A 21,996-nucleotide genomic window follows, 5' to 3' on the forward strand; every position below is an offset into this window, starting at 1 on the left:
TTTTTGTGGCAACCTTTAGGACAATTTTAGGTGCTCCCAATGAAATCATTTCAATCATTTTTGTTGCTTTCTATTTGATTGTTTCACTTATTTTACAAGACATTTTTTCACATGAGTTCTTGTAAATTTTGCCATTATAAACCTAACTAATCATATATATATAATATTATAATATATATATATATATAGATAGATACTTGATAAAGTTTATCTTATGAACGTTTATGTAAACAACTTTTTTAAATGACACATAAAATAGATTTTAAAAAAGTATAGGTTTTTTAATTACAAATTGAATAATTCTAAATTTATTCAATTATAAAAATTATTTAAATTATAATTGCAAAACAAATTAATCTAGAGATATGTTTTTTTAAATTAAAAATATGAAAAATATATAACCAAAATTAATTTTATAATAATTTAGATATATATAATTTAAATATATATCTTTTCATCTTTTAAAATTAATTAAACAAACAAAAATATTTTAAAATTATTAGTTATCCAAAATTAATTTTCTAATAATTTACATATATAATTTAAATATATATCTTTTTATCTTCTAAAATTAATTTTTTAATAATTTTACGGTATTTATCAAATAAATAAAAGTATTTAAAAATGATTAGTTATCCAAAATTAATTTTCTAATAATTTAGATATATATAATTTAAATATATATATTATCTTTTAAAATTATTTTTTTAATAGTTTAGATTTATATCTTTTTAAATTTAAAAATATTTAATTTAGTTTTATCTCAATATATTTCAGAATAATCTTTTATTATTCAAAAAGACCAAATTTATAGATCTTTTAAAAATAACTCATTCTTTAACATAAAGTTTATTTGGTGTTTAGTTCTCCAACTTTGTTTGCACATCCTCATCTTTCTTATTACAAAATATAAGTTACATAAGTTTTTTTTTTTTGCTTTTATAGGTGTCTATGATAAGTCATTTACCTTTAACTTTGATTCTTTTTTTTCTTTTGTATGTGTTTATAGTAAGTTATTTGTCTTTAATTTTGATTCCTCATTTGATATATTACAAAGTGTAAAGTTATAATAATATTTACTTTTATATTTTGTAGGTGCTGTACATAGATATTTTATTTTTACCTTTAACCTTTCACTAAATCAGGTAATTTTTTTTTTTCAATTCAGTTTTAACTTTTATTTGTTTATAATTATTTTAAATCTACTTATAACCCACCAATTGTAATTATTTTTTTATTATGATCTAAAAAAAAACAAAAGTTAATTATTATGAAAAATTTATCAAGCAATGTTTCATGAATACACTATTTAGATCATATACATGCTTAAATTTTTTGATAAGATACAATCTTATTTTCTAGTACTTCCCTTGCATTAGCGAACAATTTCTAATTTTATAGTGTTTATCAGCTAAATAAAAATATTTAAAAGTTATTACTTATTCAAAATTAATTTTTAATAATTTACATACATATAATCTAATATATATCTTTTTATCGAATAAAATTAAAATTCTAATAATTTTATGATATTTATCAATAAATAAAAGTATTTAAAAATTATTATTTATTCAAAATTAATTTTCTAATAATTTATTATAATATAAATATATATCTTTTTATCTTCTAAAATTAATTTACTAATAATTTTATTATATTTATCAAATAAATTAAAGTATTAAAAAATTATTAGTTATCTAAAATTAATATTCTAATAATTTTGATATATATAATTTAAATATATATCTTTTTATCTTTTAAAATTAATTTTTTTAATAATTTAGATATCTTTCTTTTTAAATTTAAAAATATCAAAATTACTTTTATCTTAATAATTTCATAATAATTTTTATTATTCAAAAAAATAAAATTTAATTTCTTGATAATTTATATAATATATATCTTTTAAAAATAAGTTATTATTTAACAGAAATTTTATTTGGTATTTAGTTTTTCACCTTTATTTGTACCTCTTTTTCTTTATGTATTACAAAGCGTAACTTTTATAAATAATTTTTTATAGGTATTTACGATATGTCATTTATCTACAACTTTTATTCTTTATATATATATATATATATATATATATATATATTACAAAGTGCAAAGTTATAATAACATTTATTCTTATATTTTGTAGGTGCTGTATGTAGATTTTTTTATCTTTACATTTGACTCTTCATTCAATTAGCTCAATTTAACTTTAATTTTTTTTCCATCTTTATAAATATGCTTATTATAGTACACCTTTGGCAATGTCTTTTTTTATTATTATGATGTATAGACAAACCAGAAAAAAAAAAACTCAATAGATTTGTTTTAGTATTAAGGATGGGTAAGTCACTTGCTACTAGCTAAATCATAAACTAAATCAGCTAAAAAAAATAATTTTAATAATGATTGGAAAATAATTAAAACAACACTAAAAATAAAATAAGATTTTGATTCTTTCAATTTCAATTTTCTCCCTTGGATTAGAGTCAGAGTTGTTTTAATTATAATTTTGATATTATCATTCGTTATAGTGTGGAAAGTTTGACTTGTACAAGGGTTATCTTGTACATTAAGTGATTTATACGATTTTATATTATTATTCTTAAGTCATATTTGATGCATATGATTATTGATAAGATAAAATCATAATTATCTTATATCATCTTTGATTTGTATTTAAAGAAAAGAATATGGATTGTAAAGAAGATTAATATTCTTTTGGTATATGATTATTCAATTTTGCTCAAGTGAAAAAGATTTTTTTTAATCCATGAGATTAAATTTATATGTTCAATTCTACCATTGAAAATTAATTTAATAATTTAAATTATATAAAATTTGAGAAATGATAGTTTTAACAAATAAATAAATTATTCTATTCTAATTAGATGATATTATTTAATCTAATTTTATAATATCATTTTATCATATCCTATCAGAATCTTAAATACTAAAAATGACCTTATTGTATTAAATTATGTTTTTTTGTATAATTAAATTTTTACCTTATCACAACAAATTCTCTCTTTGTTTCTAAATTTAGGTAAATATAAATATGTATGATATATTATTACATATAAAGATTGTACAAAGTGAAAATATGTCACTTTCTTGTTGCTTTTTTTTTCAAAAAATTTATTTTTTATGACAAATTAATCAAACATATAAATTTTAAAATTTTGAATATAATTTAAAAAAATACTTATTGATATGCATATACACATTAAATAAATAAAATTATTTTATATATATCGCACAAGTCATAATTTAGTTTAAATATAAAAAATATCTAATTTGAATGGTTGTATCGTTAATCTTTATGACTTATATTTCATTGAAATTTAAAATGGTTAAAAAATTATAAAGTGAAATTACTTTTTTTTTAAAGGCATAAAGTGAAATCGGTTAAACTTGTCTTATACAGCCTTATTGCCACGTCAGTTTTCAAATGACAAAAATCTAAAGACACATAAAACCTGGGCGAAAATTATACAAATACTGCAACTTTGAAGGGGCGAAATCTAAATTTCTATTTGCTCCATGTTGGGCGGGAATTGCAAAAGCAACAAGTAAAAATAAAATAGGGGAAAATCGAAAATCCAAACAGTCCTAAAAAACCTGAAATATTAAAAAAACCAGAAAGTTTCAGACGTAAATCTACAATACATTTCGTTACTTTATTTTTAGTTTTTCTTTTAAGTTTTTGCTCAGTAATTCATTAAATTAACTAAGGTCAAATTAAATAGGTGAGAAAAAAATTGTTTTCCTTCGATCAATCTCTATCTTTCATGGTAAAGTTCTGTTTGGTTATTGAGGAAATGTTACAGTGAAAAAAATTTTGATATTGTACATTGCAGGTGGTTGAAGGCCGAACTGAACTGATTGCTAAATTGGCAGATTTAAATTTATCTTCTGAAATCTCTTGTTGAATCTCTGACTGTATCCACTGTATTGCTGTTTTTCTAATTTGTACTTTTTTCCAGGTAAATAGTTTTGTTTTTCTATTTTAATTATGCAAAACTTTCCCTAAATATTTGCAATCCAGAGATGAAGAATGCTGGGAATGGTTTTAAGTTCATGCGATTTAGGTAGAATTTCTTGAATAAGATTTGAGTGTCTCCTTGGGTTAGCATCTTATGTTACTTCTCTTGACAAGAGAATACATATTTTGGGAAGATTATACCTACTTGGATGTGTCACAGTGCATGTTAAACAAGACCATTTTTCATGTGGCTGCAAAATATCTTGATTCAGATATTTCTTGGTGTTTATTACTGTTTCTTTTACTTGGAACATAGGTATGTTTATTTATATTTGCTTTATATGTTGATATACCAACAGTGCTTGCTTAAATACGACTCAATACCAGTTTCTTAAGCATGTTATGTGTGTTTTAGGCGAGCATATGGTGTGTTGAGCATCTTAAAATGACTGTTATGTGAACTGAGGAATCTCCAGAAGAAGAATATTGCAGCCTCTTTTACAGGTACTTGATACTTGACAGTTTGAAGCATCATTCTCTTGTGAAGAGCAGTTGTTGGTTGTCACTTCATTTTCTCTTCTATTCTTCTTGATCAAATGGTCAACGGCTCATCTTTGCAAAATGTGAAAGTATGAACACTGTCATTTGTTTTTTTTTTTTTTTTTTGGGTTAATGTCATGAATGGCCCTTAGACTATAGTGAAATGTTCAATGTAGTACCTAAACTTTAAAAATCTCTAACGTGGTACTTGAACTATGAATCTATTAACCAATGTGCTACTCACCTCTAACATGGTTAGCTTTAAATGATGACTAATGGTAGACAAACAACCCTCCAAGTATCTCTTTAGTTGACAAATTCGTATTTTAGGTATCACATTAGAGATTTTTTAAAGTTTAGGTACCACATTGAACATTTCATTATAGTTTAGGAGCCATTCATGACATTAACCCTTTTATTTTTTATCTTCCTCCAAGAACTTATTTTCAAGTTTTATTAGTCTTGAAACTACTTGCATGGTAGCGTCTTAGATTTTTGTGATTGTTGCTAACTTCCTGAATTCAAATAAATTATGCTATATTTTTATTATTTGATGTTTAAGGCATGCCTGATGATTTATTATTTGATTTAAATAGTACCCAACATGAAGTTGAGCATAAGTTCTGCTTACAATTAACCATGCATTGCATGGCTGAATCTGGAGGCCTAATAATGTCAAGCCAGAATAAAGGTAGCTCTTCTATTTGTCTGCTTGCTAGAAGGCAGTCAGCCCAAGGTAGAATATGAATATCATAGTGATGCAATTGAAGCTACTTTGAGGTCCTAAGGGTTACTCTTATCTCTTATTTGAGCATGCGTGTCATGCCACACTACTTCATTTACTGTTCTTGAGTCTGTCTCTCTGTTGCTTGAGTGTTAAAGGTTTCTTCTTTCCATGGCAAATATCATTTCGTTTCAGAGGAAAAATTTAAGACGTTTGCCTTTGGTGTTGATTGTTGTGAAACTTGTGTTTGTCTTCTTTGAAATGCTTGCTTTTTCTTAGATTCTCTTCACTGCAAATGACGTTTTGTATTATAGATTTTCCATTATTGACTTGGTAAGCTTAATTTTGCAGCTGCTACTAGGCTTTTTGAGCTTCTTTGCTTCTAGCTTTTCATCTATGACAAGATTCTCTGTTTTGATTAAAAAGGCATCAATGGTGGTTGTTGAAAAATTCATTTCTAGAACAATTGAATGTAATAAAAGATGTAATATCTGCAACTAAGGTACATAATTCTTGCCTTTTATTTTTGTCATTAATCATCATGGAGCATTCACATAGGGGAGCTGAGCTGCTATATCATCTTAAAAGTATGTTTTATCCAGTATATGTATGATTTCATATGAGAGATAAAATATCCTGGAGAAAAGATATATGTTAAAATTTTCCCTTTGGAAAGGTAGTTCCAATGTGGTATAATTCCGTATAAATTTAGTACTGAAGCATGCATTACTAGATACTGGAATTTGCTGACTATGTGGCAGATCAGCAATTAGCTAGGTGTCAATTGCACAACCTTCATATTAGACTTTAGATTAAAAAACATTGTTCAATGCAAAATGTTGAGTTTTTGGAAATAATAATTGATGAAGAGGTTTTTTCTTCCAGTCTTGTTTTGCAGATTCTGCTATTGTATGTTTCTGGAAAAACTTTAGAATTAACTTGGGAGCCCACGTTTTCAGCTCTTTTACAGGTCTTAAAAACTTTCATGATAGTGGGATCTTGCACTTTAGCTTGGGAGGAGTTGGGGTCTTTCCTGGTTAAGAACTCACATCCTCATTTTCTTTGCTCAGAAATCATAATGAAACTTTGATTATTTTTGGTTTGGAATGTTGAGATGGAGTTGGTGAATGGCATCATTCTTGAGCTAAGTGCATTAACAAAGTTAGTAGCATCTCTGGAATCAGTTCTTGTTCCAGGTTCTACTCTCAGAAAAATGGTGAGATCATTCTGCATGCTTCTCGCACACCATATCAGTAGTGGATTATGTTTTCTGTGGTGGGTAATGATAGATCTCAGTTATCATCAGTTTTATATGCAGCCCTGCTTTTAAAGGCTTTCCACTAAACTTTGCTATCACTAAATATGAGATGTATTGCTAAAGAAAAAAACATTACTGATTATTTAGGTTTCATTGATGGTTTTGATGACAAATTATTAACTGTTAGTTCTGAATATAGGGTTCCAGTTTTTGCACTATCTGCTTCGTTGCAGTCACTGTAAGTGCTGGCACTCTGTTTATTCAGTAATGATTTACTAACTGTTTTATTCAAATTGAAAGTAGAAGTAGCAATGTTTTGTAGAAGTTCTTAACACTTTTCTTGCGTGCTGAATAAGAATACATTTCATTGTAACTGCAGGTACTGTGATTTTTTATATAAAGAATTCTGCATCCCCTCATTTGACATGCTTTGCTTGCAGGTAATGTAGTTTTGTACTCTTTATTCATTTCTGTCATAAAGTTCTGTTCAAAACTTTTCTTCTAACAACTTTTTGATTCTACTTTTGACATATCTAATTGTTTCTTGAGTTACAATACTGAATGAAATTACTATTTCATACAGTCAGGTCACCATGTCTGACATTGATTTGTAGACCTTGAAGTTCGAGGTTATAGGCATTCTGAGGACAACGTAAAGAGGGAAGTTTGTTGTAAGCTTTTGAGTCAAATGTTAGGGATTATCTCAAACTTGGGTCACCTATATGCATGTGAAGAAATGAAGGTCATTTTGGAGGTTCACGATCTGTTTGTTTTAGGGCCTGCTGCTTCAGATGCTATATTGTATCAGTTCAAACATGGACTGGCACTTTTTGTGGCTGGAATTAGTAACATTGGGATGTCAGAAAGTGATAACTGTGCTAAAAGCATAGCTTTGTGGGAGTTGTATCACATGCTTTTGAGAGAGTAACACAGGGCACTTGTTCATCTAAGCATTCCAGCATTTGGATATTTTGCTGCTTGTACTAATTGCAATCAGCTATGGACATTTGTGCCCCAAGATGCAGCTTTTTTGTATGACCTAGTGAATGATGCCAACGGGGAAAAAATAATGTCTGAGTTTAAGGCTTTTCTTGAGAAAGAAATGGCTCTTCCTGCTGTTCTAGCCAGCTTAGAGCAACAGTGGCTACTTCTTGAGGAAGGTCTTGCTCTAAAAGAAGACGTTTGGAATATCTCAAATATCAATACAGAAGCTGCAGAATGTGATAGCATGGAGATTGATGATGAAAACCAATCAAACAATAGAAGGAAACTTCCAGATGGAATTAACAAGGGAGTGGAACTGTTGCAATATGGCTTGAAAGTTATTAGTGATAGTCTTACCAGTGGCAACCGGATAACATATTCTGCTGAACTCCGTGACAAGTTCTTGACTCACTTTTCTAGCCTTGAAATGTCATTACTCACTTGCTAGCTCTTAGTGGCAGTGGTTAAGTCATCATTTGCATGCAAGGGTATTGTGCTCAGAGCACTTGACAAGTATTGGGTTGCTGAATTCAAATTGTATAGGAAGCATAGCAGTGACCAGATGACTGAAATGGGTCCTATGCAGGTAAAAGTGTTTACTTCATTCTCATCAATTACTCCTTTGCTTTGGCAATTTTCATCTTGGCAGGATATGGTTCCATTTCCGAGTGTTATTGGACATGTACAAAGTTGATTCTCTACCTAAACCGTAATTGTAGTCATGTTAATAAGGATGAAAATTTGTGGTCAAAAGATAATATGTCTCCTTTTCTTTATGGTGAGTTTTGCAATCAATTTGTAGGAGTTCCATTGCATTTATTTATTTATATATATTTTCTTGCGTCTGCTTAAGTTGTGGTTTTTTTTATGTCCATTTTCCATGAGAAATAGTACTGATATTTAAAATTCAATGCTAGTTGATAGCTTAACTGATAAAGTACTATGGTGGTTGGTTGTTTTGAGGACTTGTAGATGTGTACCTCCTGAAAAGAAATGCTTATGGGAATTTAGTCCAGCCTATGGAGGAAAGGTAATTCTCTCTTCATTATTTGTTAGAAGAAAGACCTTGAAAACCTGTGGTTTATTTTTTTTTTCTTTCTTTTTAATGTTTAACATAATTGTCTTGCCATCAACGTACATTGAAACAAAATTTTTAGTAGGACAGTCTTGATTTAACTTATTGTTGAGTGGTAACTTTCCCTGTCATAGTTAACTATTTTACAACATGATCAGTTATGTACCTGCCAAAAATCAATGTCTAAATCATCAATTCATGGTCTGTGATTTCTCTGCATAGCATTATCAATCCTCATGATTCTGTCATTAAAGACAAAACATTACACATATGTAGCAGAGAGGCTGATTTCAGGTACATATATTCCTCTATTTAATCTCTCCTTGATTAAGAATCCCAATATAATATCTGAGTTAAACAAGAAAAAATGGGAATTCTTCAATAGTAGAGAGGTCCAGATTCAATGCTAAGCGTTTTCTTTTGTGGACTTGAATGCATTAATTGCTGGAACTGATACAGAACTTTGTAATTAAGCTGATATCTTATCATGGTAATCACATGAAAAACTAGTGAGGTCTAATTACTTTTGTTGAGGAAAATCAATTACTATAATGTATTTAATTTGTGGATTTTCTTACTGTGCTTCACAAGGACAAACCAAGGTTGAAGTTGGAACACTTGAAATTGATAGAAAGTTCATGTTTTGTTTTTTATGGAGCACTGACAGAGAGTTTATGTTGCTGTGTCGTTGGCAATACTAATGACGATAACTTAAAGTTCTATAGGAAAAGGAAAATTAGAAGATCAAGCATAAGATATGTGGATTATTTCTCAATGTTTTTTGTCTTCTAAGTTCTCTTAAATCCCAGTTGGATTGTATCCATATACAAGTACATATATCTGTTTTAAGAATTACAAATTGCAAGGAGTGGCTATTTTAGATTTATAAGCTTGATTTGGTATGTCCATTCTGGGAACCACTTGACCTTAATTTAATGGATCCTTTTTTCAGGCCCCATTATTACTCTTTGCTGTCATGGGACATAATGCAAGTAAATTGCTTATTAGTAAAATAATACTTCTATAAATGCCTTTCATTTATGATTCTATTATTCTACGCATGCATAACGTTTCTTGAATTATTGAAAAGTATTAGCTACAATCCTCTTCTCTCTGAATCTTACAATCACATCTGCCATTTTTGGAAGCTACCTTAGTTATGTTCAAGAAAATGCAGAATAATACTTTGTTAGACAAGATGCAGAATGGAACTAAGGATAACGCAGAAGGGTAAAAAGAGAAAATTTTCTGCACTTTTAGGAGGCTGTAATATAAAAGAAAATCTAGAACATAAATCCAAGTCATGTAATATATTGTGGCCCTCTTGGAGTCTTGGTTATATTCTGATATGACAACTCAGGCACCTGGCTTTTTGTCATGACACAATTTTGTTTTTTTTTCCTCCATATGCCAAAGGTTGTAGTGAAAGCAATAAATCCATGGTTACCTGAATTTGTGCTGGCATAGATTGTGTTATATATATCTGTTGGAGTTACCATATAAGGGCCAAAGGTTGGTAAAGCACTAATAGTGCCTATATAGGCTTTGCTAGTTAATGAGGATTCCTATTATAGCTTTTATTGCTTAGTATTTAGGTGGTTGTTGTGGAAGAAGAGGCTGCAGCAGCATCAGTGTTTACCAAACATGAAGATTTCCACCGGTGTTCTGCTAGTGTTTTGTGTTGCTTTAGGCATCATCTTCATGTCTGTCTGTCAACCAGAACACTTTTTTGGCATGGAATATGAAGTTCGTGTGATCAATGGCTTCTCCAACAACTCATCACTGCCTTTAGTCATCTGGTGCATATCACAGCAAGATGGAGATATGGGCGGGCGAGCCCTCCAGGAAGGTGACGATTTCGGATGGAGGCTCAAGACCAATATCTGGGGCAATTCTAATTACTTGTGTACCCTGAAATGGGATGACAAGAGGAGGAGTTTTTATGCGTTTAAGTTTGGTAGGGACAGTCAGCGGTGTGCTCCTCTCAAGAAATGTTCCTGGCTGGTGAAAGAGGATGGATTCTACTTCAGCAGTGATGAAGTCAACTGGAAGAAAGACTTCTCCTGGTATTGATTTGCATGGGAAACCTATCCTTTCTGTGCAGGTTAAAGTTTAGTGAGCAAACGTTTGTCGGGTAATGATAAAAACTATATCTTTTCTATCAATGCAAACAGAGCTTTTGCTATTGCTATTGCTAGTGCTATATGAGCAGAACAGTTTTGTTTATTGAAATCTTGATGGCAAGCTTGGCCTTGACCAAAAAAAAAAAAAAAAATTTTGATTCAATTCTCAGGCATGGATTTACCTCAAGGAATTATACTACATACATATATAGATTTCAAATTTTGGTTATTAAAGGTCATTGAAAGTTAAAAACAAAAGATCATTGTCCTTTTCAGAATCTTTGTAGTGATATATTGTACTTACGTTGTACTAACTTTATTATTGGTTTTGTTTTTGGGCATGAACTCCACTGCACAATAAATTGAAGAATACAACAAAAGGTTTAGGAAGAATAAAATCTTGGTACGTCCATGGTGATTAACAACTAGCCTTAGCTTATTATTATTAAGTGGAAAGAAAGTATTAGTTTAAGACAATAAGGGCTAAAAGAATAATTATGAACCTTACCTTTGAATTTATGAGATCAATCATACGTAGCTAATGGAATAAAATTAGATTTAATAATTTTAGATATGATATAACACGTGAACATATAATAGCATGATTCATAAAAGATAAGTTGCATGTGGATTTGATAAAAATAAAAAAAAAAACTTTTTTTTTGTGTTTTGTAGGTCAATACAAATTATAATACAATAATTTTTATATTTTCATATATTTGATATAAACATACATAATATAAATACATGAATTACAGATATAAATAAAATAGTAAAAAAAAGCAATGAAGATTAGGAAAAAAAACAAAGGGTCAGGAATTAAACTGCCTAGATGACCAATAAGATCTTTAATGAAGCAGATTCGATAGCTTGACAGAGCACCTTTTTTCTTAGGAAGAATCATGAAAAGGAAATCCTGGAAGTGCCCAATGATCATAAACGAAGGGGTTATATAATTTTATTGCAAATGCAAAGCAACTCTTGTTTGATAGTAAAACCTTTTATCTCCAACTTTTGGTCTTGGTTTAACATGCTTTTTATCGCTACACTGTCTCACCAGTTCTCGTGGGTCTCCGCCTGATTCGATAGAGATTTTGGATCCACTCATTTAACAAATGGAATAAATTGTATAATTACATCAACAGTTTACAGCCACAATTGTTTCTACAAACTGTTTACAATGCAAATTTTTGCATATTTGAAAGTGAAACTTCTTGGGAAAGGAATTACAAATTATTTGATCTCTTAAAAAAATAGATTTGAACTCAAACTTAACTCAAAACATGTTCAAGTGGTTATAAGTTTTTATAACTTCTAAAACATGACTTATTAACCCGAACCTGAAAGGCTCTTAATCTGAAAAAAAAAAAAAATCGAAGCCCAAATTTAAAATGATTTAAATTTGAAATATTCAAAATTAAAATCAAATCGGTTCATTTATTACCTTTACATAAAATGAAAAGTAGATATAACATTACTCTTATGAAAAACTTACGTAAGATAATCAAGACAATTTTAAATATGGTATGAAAAAAATATAAAAATAATATAAAAATAATATGATTTAAAATTTTAATAAAAGTTATATGAATTTAATAAAAATTCAAAGATACATTTAGTATTTGACGTATAAGTGTATCAATACAAATTTAACATAATAAATTTTTTATGTTTCATACATTCTTGGTATGACACAAACACGATAATATTACATGAATTGCCATACCTACATATAAGTGTATCAGACAAGCCAAAATGGTGCAGCAAAAGGGGCTAGTCACAATTCATTTTTGCACTAAAATGTTTGGTAATGGTGCAATAGTCACTGAGGAGACAACCTAGACAACTTGGTTAGCATTTGTGACTCCAATTTGAAAGTATCGAATTAAAATTTTAAGACAGGAGAACAGAGTTTATAGGAGAAAGAATTATCTTCCATTGTGTAGATGTTTTTTTTTTTTTTTTTTTTTGAGCGGTATTTTTCATCTAATTTTCTGCTAATCTTATGTTTTCTGTAGATTTAAATCCAAAATTCAAAGATAAAAAGGAAGTGTATGAAAAAAGAAAACTTATGAATAATTTGTAAATATGGTGATAGAACAAAATTAAACTAAGAGATTCAATTTAAACAAAAAAGTCTTCAAATTATTTTTAATAAGTGATTGACTCAATTGATTAAAATTTATTTTTTTCAATAAAAAAATTTTAAATTCGAATTTTATCGATAATCGTTTATTGAGATCATCTCAAATGCATAACTTAAGATTATCTGTATAGCATATTTTATCTTCAATAAATAACTTATTTACCTTGAATTTTTTTACACAAAAAAAAAATTCTTAAATCATTAATTGATTATTGACTTAGGAGAGGAATATTCCACTAAACATTTTAATTATTAATGGAGCCGCAAAGTTTATCCAACATGTTTAGCCTGGCCCCAACAGTGAATGATGAGTCTTTGATACCACCTTCAAGTGCATATCTCTTTAATACCGTAAAAAAATGTGGCAACTTGTCAAAAAATGAAGCTGTCTTTTCCACTTGATTCATCACACTTATTTCTATAAATTTTTTTTAATTCGAAATTTAATTCACTTGCTTGTAAATATTTCATTTAGTCTGAAGTTTTAAATTGAGCTTTTGGAAACAGCTTGTTCAAATTTAAGATTGGCTTGGGCTATATTGGTTTTGGACAATAGTTGGGTCCTTTTAGGTTTTTAAACCCAAACCAATTTTGTTTAATATTTTGTTTTTTGTTTTTATTTCTTATTTATCTATTTTTATTAGTTATTTATCTCTATTTTTATTTTATTCTCATTTAGTTATTTTTATTTATTTTTATGTTTATCCTTCTTTTTTTTTATTTATATTTTTACATATCTTTATTTATTTTTATGTGTCAAACTTGACTCAAATCTAGTCCCCTTGATCTGAAAATCTTTCTTCTGTTGAGTCATGAAGGTGAACAATTAAGCCAAACAGCTGAGTCACTTTTTGAGTCTTAAGCTAAGTCTTGTCATATTTTGAGTTGGGTTGAAATAAAGTAGTTTTTGGTATTTTTTTATTTTTTTATTTGTTTGTTTAAATTAAATATTTTTAAATAAAATTAAAAAATTAAATACATAAATTTGATCAAATTATTAGAAGATTTTTGTGGACTTAAAAAGAAAATAATTTTCAAATTTAAACTCATAAATTCTATCAAATTAGTAGAAGATTTCATAGATATTTAAAATAAAAAATTAAAATTAAATCTTTTCAAATTATTAAAAAATTTTATTTGAGAAGTAAAATCATACCAAACTATTAAAAGATTTATAAGTTTAAAAATAGTTTTTGAATTTAATATTATCAAATTATTGGAGAAATTTTCAAATTTAAAATAAAATTTAAAATTTTAAGACAAGATAGCAGAGCTTATAGGAGAAAGAATTATCTTCCATTGTGTAGATGTTTATTTATTTTTTGAGCGGCATTATTCATCTAATTTTCTGCTAATCTTATGTTTTTAGTAGATTTAAATCCAAAATTCAAAGATAACAAAGAAGTGTAAGGATAAGAAATCTCATGAATAATTTGTAAATATGGTGATGGAACAAAAATAAATTCGGAGATTCAGTTCAAACAAAAAAAAATCCTTAAACAATTATTAATAAGTAGTTGATTCAATTGGTTAAAATTTGTTCTTTTTAATAAAAAGGTTTTAGATTGAATTTTGATAATGATCGTTCATTGGGATCATTTCAAATGTACGACTTATAATTACCTATTTTAAATTATCAAATATAACACATTTTATTTTAACTTGAAACATTAAATAATTTATTTATTTCAAATTTTTTCATAAAAAAATCCTTAATTCATTAATTGATTATTGACATGGGAGAGGAATATTCCACTGAACATTTTAATTATTGATGAAGCCGCAAAGTTGATCCAACTCGTTTAGCCTGGCCCCAACAGTGCATGATGAGTCTTTGATGCCACCTTCAAGTGCATGTCTCTTTAATACCGTAAAAAAATGCGGCAACTTGTCAAAAGATGAAGCTGTATTTTCCACTTGATTCATCACACTTATTTTTTTCATTTTTTTAAATTCGAAATTTAGCCCACTTGTTTGTAAATATTTCAATTAGTCTGTAGTTTTAAATTGAGCTTTTGGAAACAGCTTGTTCAAATTTAAGGCTATATTGGTTTTGGACATTAGTTGGTCCCTTTTAGGTTTTTAAACCCAAACCAATTTTGTTTAATATTTTGTTTAATATTTTGTTTTTATTTCTTATGTATCTATTTTTATTAGTTATTTATCTCTATTTTTATTTTATTGTCATTTAGTAATTTTATTTATTTTTATGTTTATCTTTCTTTTATTTATTTATATAAATAAATAAATACCAAGAGAAAGAAAATAATTAATTTCAAAACAAAAATGACTTTTTATTGATTATCATTTGAAGGAAAATTATCATGTGGATTATTATTTTATACAGACGTAAAATTTTTAAATTTCATAAATAAATTTATATACTTAAGGAGTGATGTGTCATGTCCATTTAATAATTATGTTAGTTTATGAATTTAATAATTATAGCTTATTGAATATGTAACAATCTTACAAATTCGTTGTGGAGTTCAATTTATAATTTTCATTGTTTTTTTTTTTTCTAATTTTTTTTAAAATAAGGATTATTTTGATATGATGGTATGGTTTTTTCTCTTGAGAATTCAGATTCAGATAACTCCTTGATATGGGAAGAGAAAGCTCAAGTTGAGTAGTGGCAGTCAATTTATTTAAGCCACCATTCAAGTAGCATGATGATGATTTATCTTACACAATGTCACTTGCATCCTATCTTTAGTAAAAGAGCAAAAGCAATATCCAAATTCCAAACGGAAATCTCTTACACACCCTCGTCTCATCTACTCAATTCACATTTTGGCACCCAAAAAAAAAAAAAAAAAAGCTCAATTTACATCAACCAAAAAGCAAGTCAATGAGGAAACAATTAATAGAGATATCTAGCCTTCAAAGATGGTGACAAAACATATATAGCACGATGGCACGAATCTCTTTCTGTTTCCGTAAACCAGAAATGATGGATAATATATATTTAAAATTATTAAAATTAAGAGTTTAATATTTTATCAAACTTGTTGCTATTCACAATATTATGTTTTCTTTTTCCCAAGGCAAATAGTTTTTTTTTCCCCCTGAAAATGCATCACTTCTTCATTTCAAATTTTTTTCCAAATTAGATGGATCTAATTCTTTCTCTAGCATATAGTATGAAAGTGTCTTTTTATTATTTCAATCAACAAAAACTAAAAGAAAAATCTCTAAAAGTTGGTATTTATTTGTACTTTCTGAGATGAAAACTAATTACAGAACATCTTAGGTATATATCAAAGGCAAAATCAATGAATTTTTTGATGATTATCATAAAAAATCAAGACTCCAAGCCAAGGCTAATTTGCATATGCTTACCAAACAAAAATTCGAGTACTCTAATAAATGAAAATTAATTAGAAAAGAAGAAAATGATTTAAAAAAAATTCACCATGCAGTTTATATATATCATCTCAGGATGAAGTTGTAGGCATCTTCACTACGTAATTCCTGTGTTTATTCAGCAGCACATATATTTTATTCTTTTTCATATCCATGTAAGCAATATTCATAGATAAAGGTGTTGAATTCAAGAGTGCAAATTGTGGAAAATTAAAACAAACCATCAAAATTTTTTTCTTTAATAGTGATTTGCAAAATTTTTTACTAATTCATCAGCTAATACTAAGAAGATATATATAGAAGGTATCAATTTAAAAGTGTCATCGAGCCGGCTTGATTTGATTCAATTTCAGATTAGAGCTTTACTTTATTTAAAAATTAAAAATTTGAAAATTTATTCTAAATTTGATTGAGTTTTATTTTTAATATTTGATTTTGATTGGTAATTGACTTGAATAGCTCAAACTTAATTAGATAGATTTGATAAAATTGTAAATATAGATATTAAATATTTTTTTCATTCACTTAAATATAATATTAAATATATTAAAATATATTTAAAAAATAAAAATTTAATTAAATTTGTATATTTCTTAAATTAAATATTAAAATATTAAAATATAATTTGATTCATTATTGAATTACTTGATTTTGAACTTGTTCGGATAAAGAAATAATCAAATCCAAATATTTATTGAATAGAAATTAATAACTCATAAATAGCTCCACTCGTTGACTCATTTGCAAGTAGCTGCCATTATATTCTTAGTACTTGTTTGGTCACTGCAATTTTCTAGTGTTCTCTTACACTTTGAACGTGATATGGTCTACATTAAAAGGCTAGCTAGAAGCCGCCCATTGTGCTGCACATGATCCTCTTGATGACCTCTGAATAAAGTACTCTTCATCAGTATTCATATTTTTGGAGAGTTAATTACAGCTATTACATTCATCAAAATATAATAAAAAAAAAAAATCAAGAGCTCGATTGTAAAGCTCTGCAATTTTATTTTTTCAGTTAATTTTTAATTTTTAAAATTTATATTTTCTTTATTTAAATCATGCACGTTAAATTTTAAAATGATCAAAAATATAAAATTAATTTCAAAAATTGTAAATACTTTAATAATTAACTATATTAAAAAAAAGTTTAGATCGATGTGATGTAAATATTTATATGTATAATAATCATGAAGATATTATTAAGTTCAAGAATTAAATTTTTAAAATATTATTTTTATCCCTTCCCATAAATAGTATAATTTCTACATTCTAATGACATATATACTTAATATTAGTGAATGTTTTATTATTATTTTCTTTGATAATAGTGAATGTTTTATTCATATATGTCCTAACTTAGTTCTAGTAAAACTTGAAAATATTTACAACTCTAATGGATGTTCAATTACCTTTAAATTTTAGTTAGACCTCCCTAAATTTCAAAATTTAAGTATAATATATATAACCATATTTCGACTAGGCTACAGTATTCTTTTGGGTCAATACCGGGGAATGTCCGTTGTTCACACTACTCGAACTCAACTGTGGAGTTTGAACCACAATCTAAAGGCCCGAGGAAACCCTCCCGATCCCACCGAAATAGTCTGGCCTACCCATTAGCTAGCTACTTGAGATGGGCCTGTAGTTTCACTTCAATCGAACTTAATAGTTTAGGCTAAAGAGTTAAAAAAAGTTTTTTAATAAAAATTTAATAATAATTTAAACACTTATCATTTTATTACAATTAATTAAATTTTTATATATTTATTTTTATTAATTAAGTTCTTATTAAATTAAAATTGGTTAACCAACAATATAAATTTCTATCTAGTTAGTGAAAAGATATGTTTAAAGATTTAGTTGGGTGAAAGTAAATATTTTAAAGATTCAATTAATCCGAAAAAAAAAATGATTATAACAAAACATATGAGATTTAAATAACTATTTAATTTTTTGTTTGGAGATTTTTTGATCCTTTTGTCATTAGTTTAATATTTTGAATAAAGTCATGCATGTGAATAAATAATTCAAAAAGGAAATCAATATCTTTATATTAAAACTTTCCCAACTTAATATAGGACATTTGTGATTTTGAAACTCATTTTTTTAGACAAGTAAGATGAATCATTAGTGATAATTGTGGTAACAAGAGTGAAATAGGATAATTTATGCATTAAATAAATTGATAGGGAGATTTCAGTGTTTAAGAGAAAAGCAAGGAAAGAGCTTGGTACCCTTTTAACTAAATGAATTGAGCTTCAAATCTTAATATAATCGATAAAATAAAACTCAAAATTTCAATTATTTCTTTCATTACATGCACAACGTTCTTAGAGAAAAATAACAAGCATCCAACTAGAATCATCTATTCTCAATTGTCACTCATAAAAAGTAATATACCGTACAAGTACAAAATAAAAAGATATGATATTTTAACAATGATACCTAATATGATGAGTAACATATATGAAAATATACACACTCATATAGTCACTCATGTCCACGCTCGAGATAAAAAATCATCTATTCTCAATTGTGTCTCAGCACTCTTCCCCCACGACATGATGTATATTCCAAGAATAAATACTAATCCTCCTAAGACAATGTTAATTTGGGGAAAAATGAAACCAAATGAATAAAGTATAAGATGATGTTATTTGATAAAAAAAAGAGTTGAGATATAGTTATTTGGTATCTTCGTAGATGAATCTCCTTGCGCAGTAAATTAAAGCCACGAATGCTGTAAATACAAGGGCAAAAGAAGAACAAGTATAGATAAAATTGGTCTTTGTTGCCATGTACACCATTTTGCAAGTACTATTTACAAACCAGATATACGGATGCGCTGTACATTTTATTGATTGAAAGAATAGCTTTAATAGTAAAAAAATCCTTTAGTTTAAACTCTGAAATGTGTACACAAATTAATGGTTGAAATTTCAATCTCCTTTTGGTTTTTTCTCTTTAACATTTTTGTTTGTGTTGAGTTTCGATCTTAGAGTATTTTTAAAAAGATAGAAGAGAATGATGGTTAGAGACAAAGACAAAAAGTATTTTTTATGTTTGCATTTTGACGTATAAGTTAAAATATGTGGGGTCGGAAAGAGAGTAAAAAAGAGAATTAAGAGTAAAATGAACTTAACTTAATGGTGCTTGGACCTTCATATTTATAGATAAGTGATAAAGGACTATAGGGGATAATAAAGATAGTGCTGAACTGATGTGACATTAAGTATATCAGACCAACTTGACATCTCAAGTTCGCACAAATGTCAAAATTACCTTTAATTGTCTATTGAAAGCTTCTAACATGAAAAAAGACCACTATACACTTTTGACCACAAAATGCCCTAAACATTTTGCCTCCCTATCAAGTAGTCTGAGTATTCGATCGACACATTCCATGTAAGGTATATAAACAAAAGAAGATGACGTAAAATTTGATTCTTCATAGCAAACATCATAGAAGAGATCAGCATTGGGAGACAAGTAGCCTTAAGTAATGGTCTGACCTATAGGGGTCTGATATTGCACGTATGTCTTGGGTTGGGTGTATAGTTGGCTTAAAGGTTGTTAAGGTGTTAATTGCTCGGGATGATCCGAGATTAGTGTCAGAGTTCGTATGGTCAACGTAAGACTTGTGTTTTATTACTTGGGAGAGGAGTCGAGCCTTTATTTTGAACTTTGACAATGGATCGGGTGTCTGATATGTCCCGAAGATTTGTTTGATCTGACCTAGGTTCATTCGATTTAATTGGTTTGATCGTATTAAATGAGGAGAGAGGTAGTTTGATTGAAAAAATTTAAAGAAGGAATAAGAAAAAATCTTTCCATTTTCGCTTTAACACATGGCGTGTTCTATGTCGTTTATCTGATCTGTAGCGTAGGTATATAAAGAGCTATTGGGGTTTTTGTTTTTCACCTTTTTTACTTTCTTTGTTCTTTGTTTGATTTGAATTTTTTGATCTTAAAAGCTTTCTGAACTTAAAGTTATTTTTCTTATCAACCATTTTTCTTCATTTTCTTCGATACATATTTTCAACTATGTCTTATAGTTTAAGTTCTGGGGAGGCCAAAAGTTTCAAGGTAGAACCTAGGGAAAGTCAGCTTAGGCAGGATGATGATAACTTGATTTTGTTAGTTATTGAAAGTTGTGATTGTCAGAGAATGGCCTTTTGGTTCAACTTGATGTCTAAAGAAAGATAGCAACAAAAGAAGGATAATGCTCGGGTAAGAAGAGAATGGGTCTTAAGCATAGAAAAATTATGTGCTTAGATAGATTTTAACTTATAAAATCTACTTTCTTTCCTTATCTCTCAGGTTGGTCCATCTTTTATAGCTGACCTTTTTTCATTTTTTATTGTCCCTTCTTCTGGGATTTGATCTTATCAATTTTTTTTTACTTCTACTCTTTCACCTATTGATGCTCTTATTGTCACTTTTATTCCATCTTGGCTAGTTCCTATTGAGATTACTTCTTTTCTTGAAAGGTCTCCATGTTATCTTTCTTTTTCTAGAGTTATGTTACTCTCAGCCATGGTTCAATCTCATAATTCTACTCCTGCTCAAGAGTCAGAGTCTTCTGGCAATGAAGATTCTGATGATGATGAGGGTTTTAAGAAGGAACAAAAAAAATGGAGCATTACGGCTGGTGAAAATGACAGTGAAGAGAAGGATCTTATGAAGCAAGATGAATTGGCCACGTTTTCTGTATATACTTTTTTTGACCTCAATATGATCCTTAAGGATGTGCTGAAGGAATTAAAATGTAAGGTTACTATTCTAACATATGTTTAGTTCATTTTATCCGTGCTCTGGAGATGACCTTCTTTCTTCCAAGAAAGGGATATAGCGTATTAATGTTGAACTTTTCAGATCGAGTCACTAATAGACTGCATCCACATTAGCTGTATGTATATTGGGATTCATTTATGGTTGATTCGAGGTTTCCACTTCATTATTTGTTTATTTCAATTGTTAATTCTTATAATTTGACTATCACTTAGATTATTTCTAATTTTATATGGTATATAGTAGATTTTATCATTTTTTGCTTAACATTTGAACATTCTTCCCACTCTTTTTCTATTTAGGAATTTTTTTGACTAAAAAGAACTTAAGGTGGTATTATGTAATAGTTTAGCCCAATAATAAATTATTTGTTGACTATCCGAACTCAATAAAGAATTGGAAGTTGCTTTTCTTTTACCTTCAAAAATAAAAAATAAATAAATATAGTGAGATCAAGGTCCGACGCCATTATCAAGGTTAAGGCATGGGAGATAATAAATGGGCTCAACGTTTTTTTGGATGTACCAGTGGCCCTTTTTATGCTGGATCTAACAAATTGGGACAAAATAATGGAGTATACCCATAGGGGAAGCTCGTTATTGATGTCCATAAGTTAACTTCCCTTGAAGAATAAATGAGTAAAGTACTATAGGTAACCTCATAAAATTTTATTTTAACCTGGTTTTTATCTAACTATTTGCTCAGTTTTGCAAAAATGTCAGCTAACAAAAGCTTCAACTTTTCCTTGTACTAATATGCACCTAGGCCCAACAAGGTCCAAAAAAAGATTCAACTAAGGGCTCCATCTTGTAGGAGGGACAAGTTTATCAATCTCTTAGCCTAGTGCTCTTTAGTAGTTCAAAAATGAAATTCTTAGCTCATCGGGAGTTATTTGTAGCAACTCCTATAAAAAAAACTAAGGGTTAAGATTTTCATTTTCACCTTGAAAAATCCTGAAGCGAGGTTATTAAAGCCCATCTCAAAGAGGATTTCCACAAGATTGAATTATA

General features: G+C 28.2%; 1 protein-coding gene and 1 pseudogene across 3 annotated transcripts; both read left to right on the top strand.

Annotated features, from left to right (window-relative positions):
* Positions 1-3,675: 3,675 nt before the first annotated feature.
* Positions 3,676-7,930, top strand: LOC111288948 (uncharacterized; annotated as a pseudogene). Its single transcript, XR_016341886.1, has 7 exons — positions 3,676-3,740; positions 3,852-3,977; positions 4,392-4,480; positions 5,113-6,325; positions 6,646-6,736; positions 6,878-6,938; positions 7,086-7,930. The product of XR_016341886.1 is annotated as an uncharacterized LOC111288948 (transcript).
* On the top strand, positions 7,931-10,861 carry LOC149519250 (S-protein homolog 5-like). Of its 2 annotated transcripts, none has more exons than XM_089759780.1 (3): positions 7,931-8,068; positions 8,455-8,512; positions 10,153-10,861. In XM_089759780.1, the coding sequence occupies exons 2-3, from the start codon at positions 8,502-8,504 to the stop codon at positions 10,628-10,630; spliced, it is 489 nt and encodes a 162-aa protein (XP_089615906.1). In that variant the 5' UTR covers positions 7,931-8,068; positions 8,455-8,501; the 3' UTR covers positions 10,631-10,861. The 2 variants fall into 2 exon arrangements, with proteins under 2 accessions (XP_089615906.1, XP_089615907.1); XM_089759781.1 differs by having other exon boundaries at positions 10,146-10,860.
* The last annotated feature ends 11,135 nt before the right edge of the window (positions 10,862-21,996 follow it).

This window comes from Durio zibethinus, chromosome 4 (genome assembly GCF_047325235.1).
Source record: "Durio zibethinus cultivar Kanyao isolate XHJ-2024 chromosome 4, ASM4732523v1, whole genome shotgun sequence".
In the NCBI taxonomy this organism is placed as follows: domain Eukaryota; kingdom Viridiplantae; phylum Streptophyta; class Magnoliopsida; order Malvales; family Malvaceae; genus Durio; species Durio zibethinus.